The sequence below is a fragment of the Pristiophorus japonicus genome, chromosome 15, assembly GCF_044704955.1.
Source record: "Pristiophorus japonicus isolate sPriJap1 chromosome 15, sPriJap1.hap1, whole genome shotgun sequence".
Classification (NCBI taxonomy): domain Eukaryota; kingdom Metazoa; phylum Chordata; class Chondrichthyes; family Pristiophoridae; genus Pristiophorus; species Pristiophorus japonicus.
In genome coordinates this window covers 93,562,198-93,575,614 of record NC_091991.1, presented here as the reverse complement: position 1 = coordinate 93,575,614, position 13,417 = coordinate 93,562,198, and the positions used below count along the sequence as shown (strand labels likewise).

The window sequence follows — 13,417 nt, the reverse complement described above, 5'->3', positions numbered from 1 at the left end:
GGTTACAGCACTACAAATGCACATCCAAGTATCTTTTAAATGTGGTGAGGGCTCCTGCCTCTACCACCCTTTCAGGCAGTGAGTTCCAGACCCCCACCACCCTCTGGGTGAGGACATTTCCCCTCATATCTCCTCTAAACCTCCTCCCAATTACTTTAAATCTATTCCCCCTGGTTGTTGAACCCTCTGCTAAGGGAAACAGGACCTTTCTATCCACTCTATCCAGGCCCCACATAATTTTATACACCTCAATCAGGTCTCCCCTCAGCCACCTCTGTTCCAAAGAAAACAGACCCAGCATCTCCAATCTTTTCTCAGCCAAAATTCACCAGTCCAGGCAACATTCTTGTAAATCTCCTCTGTACCCCCTCTAGAGCAATCACATCTTTCCTGTAATGTGGTGACCAGAACTGCAAGCAGTACTCCAGCTGTGTGTGTGTATATAATATATATATATATATATACGGTACCTCTCGAAGTTAAAAATACCTGAAGCTGAGCAAATCAGTGCAGGATACTGGAAGGAACAAGATGGGTACCTCACACACACCAAAGGTGGTGTCGAACTAGCTAAATGTGAAGAGAAGAGTAGCAAACAGCGACTAGAAAGCATGTTGTTGTTTTCCTTCTTCTCTTGGTTCTCTTGGACAGCAGTGTGAATGAAGTAGCCGAAAGATTCGCAGGCTGATTAACAGTCTGACAGGCCGTGACGTGAACGCTCCTTCCATGGCAGTAACCATCGTTATATCAGTCCGGGGGGGGGGGGGGGGGAATAGTCCTATATGATGGGTTTTATGGGTGTCTACAACCTATACATGATGGGTGGCAGGGGGCACCCACCAGCTGGGTGTCTATCCAGAATTCAGAGCTGCAGCTACAGGCTTCATTCACCAGGAATGTCCGGAGCGGGGCTCGAACCCTGTACCCTCTGACTCCGAGGCGGTAACGCTACCACTGAGCCAAAGGCTCGCTCGGCTGGGGACAGGTAAATAGGTTTATGGTCAGTAACAGTCAGTAGGTTTTCATGCTAAAATTGCACGATGCCCTATCCAGATCGCAACTTGGGGACCAAAACGGAGCACAGTACTCCAGACACATTGAAACCCTAACCGGGCTGAGGACTCACTGCATTTGCTTCTGGAGTCTTTCACAGATTGAAGGAACAGTGGATTGCTCAGTTTTAAATTAGCACTTTCTGCCCCCTTTCTTCCATTTAGGATTCAGCTCCACAGGCATATGTCACATCCAGGGATTCACGAGGGTCAATGGGCTATTCGACTTCAGCAACATCACACACAAGCCGAATTCTGTCTTTCCTCCCGCCACCCCCTCCCCCCAGCTCACTGAGACCAGGGATCAAACCTGGGACCCCCGGCGTGTGGATGACTATCACACTGGTTAATTTAGTAAAATGAGTCACTGAACTTCCACAAGTCAAGATGGAGAAGATGGAAGCATAGTTTGCGAGAAAAGATTCAGACCTTACCTGTACCGTTCCATGTACTGAGAGAGCTGAGAGTGAGCACAGCACAGCTGAGGAAAGAAAAACACAATAAAACATGACGACACTCACTACTCACCATGAGGATCGAAGCGATCCCTGCACAATGCTCCCATTTACCCAACTCAATCCCAACCGCAAGCTTACAAACAAAACACATCAGAAAGTAGCCAACCTAAAAGCTCCTGGACATGGTAAAGAGGAAACTGGTCATTAGGTGTCAGTCGTGGGTAGCATTAAAAGAAAGACATGCATTTCTAGACCACTTTTCACAACCATCGGCCATCCTAAAGCGCTTCACAGCCAATGAAGTAGTGTTTTTTGAAGCATAGTCACTGTTGTAATGCAAGAAATGCAGCAGCCAATTTATGCACAGCAAGCTCCCACAGAATACTGCGATGGGATCTTTGATGTCCACCTGAGCAGACAGGGCCTTGATTTAATGTCTCATTCGAAAAACGGCACCTCTTGACAGTGCAGCACTCCCTCAGTACTGCACTGGAGTGTCAACCTGGATTTTTGTACTCAAGTCTCTGGAGTGGGACTAGAACCCACAGCCTCCTGACTCAGAGGTGAGGGTGCTACCCACTGAGCCACAACTGACGCTCTCGCCTTGACTTCATCCGTCTGAAGTTGAACCACACACTTCGCAACCTTGGTGTCATATTTGACCCCCTGAAATGAGTTTCCAACCACATATCTGCGGCATAACTAAGACTGCCTATTCCCCCTGCATAACATCGCCCGTCTCCGTCCCTGCCTCAGCTCATCCGCTGCTGAAACCCTCATCCATGCCTTTGTTACCTATAGATTTAACTATTCCAATATACTCCTGGCTGACCTCCCACATTCTAACCTACGTAAACTTCAGGTCATCCAAAGCTCGGCTGCCCGAGACTTAACTCGCACCAAATCCCGCTCACCCATCACCCCTGTGCTCGCTGATCTACATTGGCTTCCGGTTAAGCAACGCCTCGATTTCAAAATTCTCATCCTTGTTTTCTAATCCCTCCATGGCCTTGCCCGCCCTATCTCTGTAATCTCCTCCAGCCCACAACCTCCACCCAGAGATATTTGCGCTCCTCTAATTCTGCACTCGAGCATCTCTGATTATAATCGCTCAACCATTGGTGGCCGTGCCTTCTGTTGCCTAGGCCCCAAACTCTGGAATTTCCTGCCTAAACCTCTCCACCTCTAACCTCCTTATAAGACGCTCCTTAAAATCTACTTCTTTGACCAAACTTCTGGTCACCTGCCCTAATTTCTCCTTATATGGCTTGGTATCAAATTTTTGTCTTATAACATTCCTGTGAAGCACCTTTGGAGGTGTTACTACATTAAAGGCTCTATATAAATACAAGTTGATGTTACTCTTTTCAACCACAGGACACCAGCCCATCATAAGAACATCAGAAATAGAAGCAGGTGTCGGTCATTTGGCCCCTCGAGCCATTCAATAAGATCTGATCTGATCCTGGCCTCAACTCCACTTCCCTGCCTGCTCCCCATAACCCTTGACTGCTTTATCATTCAAAAATCTGTCTATCTCCGCCTTAAATATATTCAACGACCCAGCCTCCACAGCTCTCTGGGGCAGAGAATTCCAAAGATTCCCGACTATCCGAGAGAAGAAATTCCTATCTCCGTTTTAAATGGGCGGCCCCTTATTCTGAAACTATGCCCCTAGTTTTAGATCCCCCACTAAGAGAAACATTCTCTCTGCCATCTACCCTGTCAAGCCCCCTCAATCAATCATCCAAATTACTTAGCTTAATAAAAGGCTACATTTAATTCGCAGATCCCAGATGGTATTTCTGAACACAATTTCAGCAGCCGACTCAACAAGCTAATATTTGCCCCTGTTGGTTCAACAAACACATGAAAAATAGAAAATACTTCTTTACAGAGGTGGCTAGAGCATGGCAATCTGGGTCACATCTCATTGCGGAAGCAGAATACAAACTCTCAAAGAAGGGCATTAAGACAGCTTTTTGGAAGAGGAGTGGGGAGCGAGCAGAAGACCGGGATTAGACTGGGTGGGATATTGAAGGGTGTGGGAGTGAGGGGGAGAGTGAGATTAGACTGGGTGGGATACCGAAGGGTGTGGGAGTGAGGGGGAGAGTGGGATTAGACTAAGTTTGATATTGAAGGGTGTGGGAGTGAGCAGAAGAGTGGGGTTAGACTGGGCAGCAGACTTAATGGGTCGAATGGCCTGTTTCTGTGTTGTAACATTCTATAATAACCGTGTGGTTTAACAATAGTCACCCATTACACGATGACACGTTTAAAAAGGGTGCAGTGTTAAGAGGGGGTGCTGAGGATTTGGAGGTAGCAACAGCGCAATCCTTTATTTCCTAGAGAACAGAGGAAGGAACTGTAGAGCATTAACAGGTAATTCTGTGAGAGGTCCCTCAGATAAGGGCTGTAGATGGAATGGGATTGAAGGGCCCAGGGGTGCTCGGTGGGATTGAAAGGCCTGTAGTCCACGTTCTACACATTGGCCTTAAAGCCCTATTTGTGCTGATACTCACCGTTTTGTGCTGTTTGAATTTGGTGGGCTTGGTGGTTTAGAAAGAACTGGGTTTAACTCTGTTGCTCACTACCTTGCAACATCGTGAATCAGAACACCTGGATCTGCCAGTTCCAGCACCCTGAGATACAGGCAAACACATGGAACCTGGTGTCAATTTCACACCTAGCCCAGAGACCCCAGGGTTAGTTAACAGGCACTTCAGCCTCTGAGTCAAAAGGACATGAGTTCAAATCCCACTCAGTTCATTACTGAGGGAACACGGCACTGTCGGAGGTGCCATCTTTTGGATGAGACGTTAAACCAAGGCTTCGTCTGTCCTGTCAGGCGGAGGTACTTAGAAGAGCAGGCGAGTTCTCCCTGGCCAATATTTATCCATCAAACAACATCACTAAAACAGATTATCCGGTCATTATTACATAGCTGTTTGTGGGAGCATGCTGTGTGCAAATTAGCTGCCTACAATGCAACAGAGACTACACTTCAAAAAGTATTTAATTGGCTGTAAAGTGCTTTGGTCATGCTGTATAAATGCAAGTCTTTCTTTTTTTCACCCCTGATGTGCTTTTGTCACTTAATAAATACAGTGGGCGCCTCCTTTGTTCTTAAGGAAATAAAACAAAGATCCCACAAGGGCTCAGTCAGCAAAGACACTGCCCAGTTCAGCAGTCTGCTGTACAGAAGACAAAGTCTCAGGGTTGATGCCTGGCCTGTGCAGAGTTATCTGATCTCAGCCTGGGCAGCGCTTGGGGCCTTATATTTGGGCCCCAGCAACATCGAGCAGGGAGGAGGGGGGGGAATGAAAATCAGCCACGGTTCCCATTTCTCATCACTAATTACCCCTCCCCTACCCCCACTGGACATGGATACTGGGTGATGATAGGATTGTGTGTGGTGTGAGCCTCCTCAGACCCTGCTGCCGCTCACTGTCTAGGCTTACTTGTGGTCACTGGAGTGATGCACTGGGGTGCTGCCCATGGAACTGTATCTCTAATAAAAGAGTGAGAGGATGGTTGAAAATTTGCAAGGGGACGGGCAAAGCAGATAGAAATGGGGTGAGAGAAATCGGAGTGGATTAGCAGCAATGGTGATGTTATGATGTCTAAAGTATTGCCCCAGGACAGTTTCAGTTCCAGCCCATGCCAATGGTTCATTTTTCCTGCTGTGGTTCCTACCAGGCAACTGGCAACCGCTGAACACAAATATGGGATCCTTGGCTTTATAAATAGAGTTGTAGAGTACAAAAGCATGGACGTTATGCTAACCCCTTTATAAAACACACGTTAGGCCCCAGCTAGAGTATTGTGTTCAATTCTGAGCACCATACTTTAGAAAAGATGTCAAGGCCTTGGAGAGGGTACAGAGATTTACTGGAATGGTACCGGGGATGAGGGACTTCAGTTGTGGGGAGAGACTGGAGAAGTTGGGGGTGTTCTCCTTAGAGCAGAGCAGGTTAAGGGGAGACTTGGAATCATGAAGTGTTCTGATAGAGTAAATAAGGAGAAATTGTTTGCAGTAGCAGAAGGATCAGTAACTAGAGGACCTCGATTTAAGGTAAATTGGCAAAAGAACCAAAAGCGCCACGCGGAAAGTTTTTACGCAGCGAGTTGCTGTGATGTGGAATGCACTGCCTGAAACGGTGGTGGAAGCAGATTCAATAGTGACGTTCAAAAAGGGAAGTGGATAAATACAAGAAAAGAAAAATGTGCAGGGCTATGGGGAAAGAGCAGTGGAGTTGGATAATTAGATTACTCTTTCAAAGAGCTGGCACAGGCACAATGGGCAACATGGCCTCCTTCTGAGCTGCATCATTGGAAACGACCACAATCCTAGTTTCTCCGTGGCAGGACCCACCTGTGACCCCGTCACCTGATAGCTGTGAATGCCAGTGATGGTATCGATTAGATTGTGTGCCTCGTCAACCACCACCACCTGCCCCTTCAGTTTGATGCCGGATGCCCGCCTGGTCGAGCTGTGGAGCAGTGTCTGATATGGCATCACCACCAGCTGTCAGAAGTAGAGGGAACCAATGAAAAGCATCGCAGAGAGAGGCAGTGTTAATTCAGTCCACTTTGAACCAAACCACCCGTGGTCCAATAACCATTTCACAACTTTATAAAACCCACAAGAAGTAAACAGTCGCTGAGCCACACCAAACGGGAAACTTGGCGGGCATCGCCCCCGGCCTGTGCTGAGCTCATCCATCGTAGCTGGGGACGCAATTTGAGGCACTCTGATTAAGCGTAGGATCCCCACCCCTGGACTAAGTGATGGCGGGTGTGGGGAGAGAGATACAGCTGTCGCTCATATAACTGTACGAATCACACAGGTGTGGGTTCCTTTCACGGGACTTGGCTCCTCAAGTCTATGGTTAAACAAAACTAGTTGAAGTCAACCTTGCAACTAGACCATGATTTGTAACTGCTGTCGGCTTTTACAGCAGCTGCCTTATGTATGGTCATTGGGTTTAAAGGGGCATCAGCACCTAGCTCAAACTAAACCAAGATTCTTCACTTACATCACCAAGCAACTTTCATTTTTGAGAAAGAGGACCACATTTTAATTAACACTTTTAGATCAGCACAAGACTTAGGCAACCCCAGCCCAGACATCCCTGCAAAGTTCTTTTCACTAACATCTGGGGCTGGTGCTTAAGTTGGCTGAGCTGTCCCACCAACTAGTGAAGCAACAACCTGGCATAATCATACTCAAAGAATCATTTATATCAGCCATAATCCCAGACTCCTCCATCACCAACCCCACTGGCAGGATAGGTCCACCAGAGGTGGGAGCAGTAACATATAGTCGGGTATGGATGGCCCTGGGAGTGCTCAATACTGAAGTCTCGTTGAGTCAGAGCCATTAGGGTTAAGGAAACATCCTGATCACCACCTAAGCCCCTCTCCCCATCAACTGATGACTCAGTACTCCTCAATGTTGAATACTTGTTGGAGGAAGCAGTAAGAGTAGTAAGGGCACAGAATATACTCTGGGTGGGGGACTTCAATGTCCATCACCAAGAGTGGCTCAGTAGTACCACCACTGACTGAGCTGGTCAAGTCATGGCGGATCAGCCAGACTGCGCCTGTGGCAGGTGGTGAGGGACCAACACAAGGAAGTACCTGCTTGACCTCGTCCTCACCAACTCATCTGTCCACAGGCATGTTGGTCCATGACCATTGCATAATCCTCGTGAAGACAAATTCTCTTCTCCACCAGGATCACTACTCTACTAAGTGGGATAGACTAAGGCAGATCTAGCTGCTCAAAAGTGGGTATCTAAGAGGCCATTATATACAAGAAAAACCGAGATCAGTGGAAAACTCTCCAGGGACTAAATTCATACCTATTACAAAGGAAGATGATTGTGGTTGGAGTCTAATCATCACAGCCACAACTATCTTCAGCTGTTTCATCACAGACCTTCCCTCCATCATAAGGTCAGGACTGGGATTGTCCGCTGATGATTGCAGAGTGCTCAACTCCATTTGCAATTCCTCAGATAATGAAGCAGCCCATGCCCTCCTGCAGCAAGACCTGAACATCAGCCAGGCTTGGCTGACAAGTGGCAGATAACATTCACACCACATAAGTAACATCCATCACGAACACTCGAAAGCTTAGCTATCTCTGCTTGACCTTAAATGGCAGGGCCATCATCGAACCCCCCACCACCACCATCCTGGGGGTCACCATTGACCAGAAGCTTAACTGGACCATTCTCATCAACAGTGTGGCTGCATGAACAGGTCAGAGGCTGGATACTCTGATGAGTGGCTCACCTCCTGATCCCTCAAAGCTTCTCCACCAGTTACACGGCTCAAGTCAGGAGTGAGATGGAATACTCACCACTCACCTGAATGGTGCAGGCGCTGCAACACTCGAAGCTCGACACCACCCAGGACAAAGCAGTTCACTTCATCTGTGCTGCTGCCACTGGACTTAATATCCACCGTTCCATCAGTGGCGCACTGTGGCTGTAGAATGTACGATCTACAGGATGCACTGCAGTAACGCACCTCCTCCGCAACCTCTACCACAGAGAAGGACAAGAGCAGCAATGTTGTAGAAACACCATCACCTCCAAGTTTGCCTCCGACTCACACACCTTCCCAACTTGGACATATATCACCGTTCCTTCATCACCACTGGGTCAAGTTCCTGGAACTCCCTACCTAACAGCACTGTCGGAGTACCTTCACCGCACGGACTACAGTGGTTGAAGTAGAAGGCCCACCGCCAATGTTATTTGTAAGCTGTGCTTTGTGCTGCGTGGCCGGTTTGTTTTAGTGCACGGACCCTTTAAATTTCCGCACATGCGCGGTATGTACATTGGAGAAGCTGGTGAGTGGCCTGCGCAGGAACTTCCAATTGCTGCGCAGCCCAGAGGGAACACTGCCCACCACCGCTGGCCATTTCAGTGACGCCCACATCCCACGAACAAATGTTAAACTCTGGGATTTAAGGGCTTGTTGTTCAGGAGGTGAACCTTCCCCGTACCTGTGCTGGCGGAATGGCGTAGCGGCTGGCGTAGTACGGACACGCCTTCATCTCCTTCCCCAGCGACACCAGCTGTTCAATGTCCTTCACCTCCACCAGCACCTCATCGCGCAGGAGCTGCATCTGCTCGTGGCTGTAGAACGGGCAAGTCACGCGGCTCTTGCGTTTCCGTTTTGGGGTCTCCTCCTCATCCCCGTTGCCCTTTCTGTCAGCTAATAGAAAAATGTGATTGGAGCAGGTCTCGTGCATCCTGCACTCCAAGCAGTGGCTTGTTGGACCTGATGGGCACTGTTTCCAGTGAAAGAAAACCTCCCTCACTCCCATTTAGTCAATTCAATGATTAATAAATTACAATCATCTCTTTACACAGAAGAAACCAGACATAACAATGTACTAAACAAGAGGCATTATCAAATCATATTATCTGTACAAAAACTCAGAGAAACGCTAATGAGAATAAAAGGTTGGTGGCAGAAAAAGTCTCCGGAACATTTGTAACAAATGATCTGGTCATTTATCTCATTGCTGTGTGTAGGAGCTTGCTGTGCGAAAATTGGCTGTCGTGTTTCCGACATTGCAACAGTAATTACACTTTAAAAGTACGTCATTAGCTGTAAAGGTCATCAAATGCACTATTTAATGCAGGTTTTTCTTTCTACTTTAAACTGCTTGAGCACTTTAATCCTGTGCATTCCTCAATTAGATTACTAAAGCTCTGTAACCCAGTTTACTGTGTAATACTGTGTATAAAGGACACTGCGACTGTTCTTTCAATCGCCGAGTGGGTAAAGCCAATAGAACACTGGGACACACAGATCACGTCACGGTTAAGTCCTATGCCATGTTGAGTTAGCTGATCCCAGCAGCAGGTAGGGGTGCCACAATTGCCTTCAGTGACCCTGGGCTAGGGAGGGTGAGAAAAATGTCAATTGGGAGCCCTGTACCCAATCCCTGCCAAAGAACTAGTGGGAGGCCAGAGGATTGTGAAATTTTTAAAAGCCAGCAGAGAACGACTAAAAATATGATTAAAAGAGGGAAGATAGATGATGAAAGTAAACTAGCACGAAATATAAAATATTAAGAGTTTCTGCAGGTACATAAAAAGAAAGGAGTGGCTAAAGTAAATGTTGGTGACCTGGAGGATGTGACTGGGGAATTAATAATGGAGAACAGGGAAATAGCAAAGACATTGAACAAATATCTTCACGGAAGGCAGCACTAAAAAACATCCCAATATCCTGTAGTGGATAATCAAGGGGCTATAGGGAGGGAGGAACTTTATACTATTATTGAAGTAGTATTAGGTAAGAAAATGGGACTAAAGGCGGACAAATCCCCTGGACCTGATGGCTTACATCCTAGGGTATTAAGAGAAGTGGCTGTAGAGATAGTGGATGCATTGGTTGCAATCTACCAAAATACCTTGGATTCTGGGGCGGTCCCAGCGGATTGGAAAACTGCAAATGTAACGCCCCTATTTAAAAAAGGAGGTAGACAAAACGCAGGAAACTATAGACCAGTTAGCCTAACATTCGTCATTGGGAAAATGCTGGAGACCATTATTAAGGAAGCAGTAGTGGGACATTTGGAAAAGCATGATTCAATCAAGCAGAGTCAGCATGGTTTTATGAAAGGGAAATCATATTTGACAAATTTGCTGGAGTTCTTTGAGGATGTTTCGAGCAGGGTGGATAGGGGGAACCACTGGATGTGGTGTATTTAGATTTCCAGAAGGCATTCGATAAGGTGCCACGTAAGAGGTTACTGCACAAGATAAAAGTTCACGGGATTAGGGGTAATATATTAGCATGGATAGAGGATTGGCTAACTAACAGAAAACAGTTGGATAAATGGATCATTTTCCAGTTGGCAAACAGTGACTAGTGGGGTGCCGCAGGGATCGGTGCTGGGTCCTCAACTATTTACAATCTATATTAATGACTTGGGTGAAGGAACCGAATGTAATGTAGCCAAGTTTGCTGATGATACAAAGATGGGGTGGGAAAGCAAATTGTGAGGAGGACACAAAAAATCTGCAAAGGGATAATAGACAGGCTAAGTGAGTGGGCAAAAATGTGGTAGATGGGCGTACAATGTGGGTAATGTGAGATTATCCACTTTGGCAGAAATAATAGAAAAGCAAATTATAATTTAAATGGAGAAAATTTGCAAAGTGCTGCAGTACAGAGAGACCTGGGGGTCCTTGTGAATGAAACACAAAACGTTAGTATGCAGGTACAGCAAGTAATCAGGAAGGCAAATGGAATGTTGGCCTTTATTGCAATGGGGATAGAGTATAAAAGCAGAGAAGTCCTGCTACAACTGTACAGGGTATTGGTGAGGCCATACTTGGAGGCTGTTCAGAGAATGTTCACTAGGTTGATTCTGGAGATGAGGGGGTTGACTTATGAGGATAGGTTGAGCCTATACACATTGGAGTTCAGAAGAATGAGAGGTGATCTTATTGAAACTTATGATCATGAGGGGGCTCGACAAGGTGGAAGCAGAGAGGATATTTCCACTCAGAGGGGAAACTAAAACTAGAGGACAAAGTCTCAGAATAAGGCGCCACCCATTTCAAAACTGAGATGAGGAGAAATTTCTTCTCTCAGAGGGTTGTAAATCTGTGGAATTCTCTGCTCCAGAGAGCTGTGGAAGCTGGGTCACTGAATATATTTAAGACGGAGATAGACAGATTTTTGAGTGATAAGGATTATGGGGAGCGGGCAGGGAAGTAGAGCCGAGTCCATGATCAGATCAGCCATGATCTTATTGAATGGCGGAGCAGGCTTGAGGGGCCAAATGGCCTACTCCTGTTCCTATTTCTTATGTTCTTATGTAATCAGGTGGATATCAGGTGAGGATGAGATATGGGTCGAATGAGATGTTCAGCATGGTGAGGATATCATCTAGGCTCACATGTGGTCACCCAATCAGAGTACCACCCCCCCGCCCCGCACCACACCAAAGAGACTGCAGTCTCCCTTGATCATCGTCAGGAGAGCAGAGCGGAAACATCAGAAAGCAGAAGAGGATAGAAGCGATGATACTGTGGGGCACTGCTGCCCCCTACAGGACAGCTTCAATTAGCTCCATCAGAAGATCAAAATACAAAAAATGAATCCGCCTGTTCTCCCTCACATGCTGAGCATCCTGCTGTGTATTTGCAGCTTTCCAGATCTCCAGCATTTGCAACTTGTTCCTTTTACCTTTCGGTTTAATGAGGATGGGATCATGTGCCTGTACAGTTGTAAATATGCTCGGTGTAGCACGGAGCCGTACAAACCTGACGGTCCCAGCCTCAACTGCCGGGTTGTGTTAGCAGAACTTAATGGATTTATAAGGAAGACCTGCATTTCTATAGCACCTCAGGATGTCCCAAAGCACTTTACAGCCAATTAAGTATTTTGAAGTGTAGTCACTGTTGTATAATGTAGGAAACTCAGCAGCCAATTTATACACAGCAAGCTCCCACAAGCAGCAATGAGATAATGACCAGACAATCTGTTTTTGTTATGTTGATCGAGGGATAAATATTAGCCAGGACACTGGGGATAACTCCCCTGCTCTTCTTTAAAATAGTGCCATGAGATCTTTTATGTCCACCTGAGAGAGCAGACGGGGCCTCGGTTTAACGTCTCATCCGAAAGACAACACCTCTGACTAGAGATTTTTATGCTCAAGTCTCTGGAGTGGGACTTGAACCCAAGACCTTTGGACTGAGGCAAGCGTGCTACCCACTGAGCTGCTGCTTCAGGCAGCTCAGCAACCAGCGGTTGGAAGGTTCTAAACTGACGGACCAGTCACCTTGTGCCCAACTCCGAATAGCACAAAACACAACCAGACAAGGTGAATTTACACTGCTAAAGAGTCCAAAACATGCCGGGAAGAGAACTCGCTAACAGAAAACTGTTGAGCTGTTCACTGCCCGGTACAATGTCTCGGCTGATGCAACTAGCCTCAATCTGCAGCAGTGTGGCAGCTGTTAGCTGGTCTGTCAGAGAAGAGCATCGCAAGGAGGAGCAAGATCCGAAATACGGAACCAGAAGTAAAATAACCCAACGATTGGAATCCAGCCGACAGCCAATAGAACACACACATCGGAATCCAGCCATAAGAACATAAAGAAAATAGGGGCAGGAGTTGGTCATTTGGCCCCTCAAGCCTGCTCCGCCATTCAATAAGATCATGGCTGATCTGATCCTGGCTTCAACTCCACTTCCCTGCCCGCTCCCCATAACCTTCAACTCCCTTACCATTCAAAAATCTGTCTATCTCCACCTTAAACATAGTCAATGACCCAGCCTCCACAGCTCTCTGGGGCAGAGAATTCCAGAGAATCATGACCCTCAGAAGAAATTCCACCTCATTTCTGCTTTAAATGGGTGACCTCTTATTCTGAAACTATGCCCCCTAGTTCTAGATTCCCCCACGAGGGGAAACATCCTCTCCGCATCTACCTTGTCAAGCCCCCGCAGTATCTTATATGTTTCAATAAGATCACCTCTCATTCTTCTAAACTCCAATGAGTATAGGCCCAACTTGCTCAACCTTTCTTCATATGACAACCTCTTCTTCATCTCAGGAATCAACTTTGTGAACCTTCTCTGAACTGCCATCAGCCAATAGAAAACACACATCGGAATCCAGCCGTCAGCTAATAGAACGCACACATCGGAATCCAGCCAATAGAAAATCCAGTCCTAAATGTCACCAAATGCAATCGGGAACCGAATAACACTTTGGCAAAAGCAATTGCGGGAAAGTGAAGTGTAGGGAGTTTGAACTTTGAAATGGACCCAGTAACTCACAGCACCTCTCAATCCTATGGATTCCTACAAGTCTTGGTTTCAACATGACAAGGCTGTGGGGAGGGCAAAGGCAAT

The 13,417-nt window shown here is 46.8% G+C and overlaps 1 protein-coding gene across 3 annotated transcripts in view; it reads right to left on the bottom strand.

The window, feature by feature from the left end:
- Window positions 1-13,417, bottom strand: part of ddx11 (DEAD/H (Asp-Glu-Ala-Asp/His) box helicase 11) — an 82,590-nt gene that overhangs the window by 53,496 nt on the left and 15,677 nt on the right. For all 3 annotated transcript variants that reach the window (XM_070900706.1, XM_070900708.1, XM_070900707.1), the window contains exons 9-11: window positions 8,532-8,743; window positions 5,886-6,038; window positions 1,487-1,533 (exon numbers count right to left, since the gene is read on the bottom strand). In XM_070900706.1, the coding sequence (XP_070756807.1) occupies window positions 1,487-1,533; window positions 5,886-6,038; window positions 8,532-8,743 (412 nt within the window). The remainder of the gene's footprint in view (window positions 1-1,486; window positions 1,534-5,885; window positions 6,039-8,531; window positions 8,744-13,417) is intronic.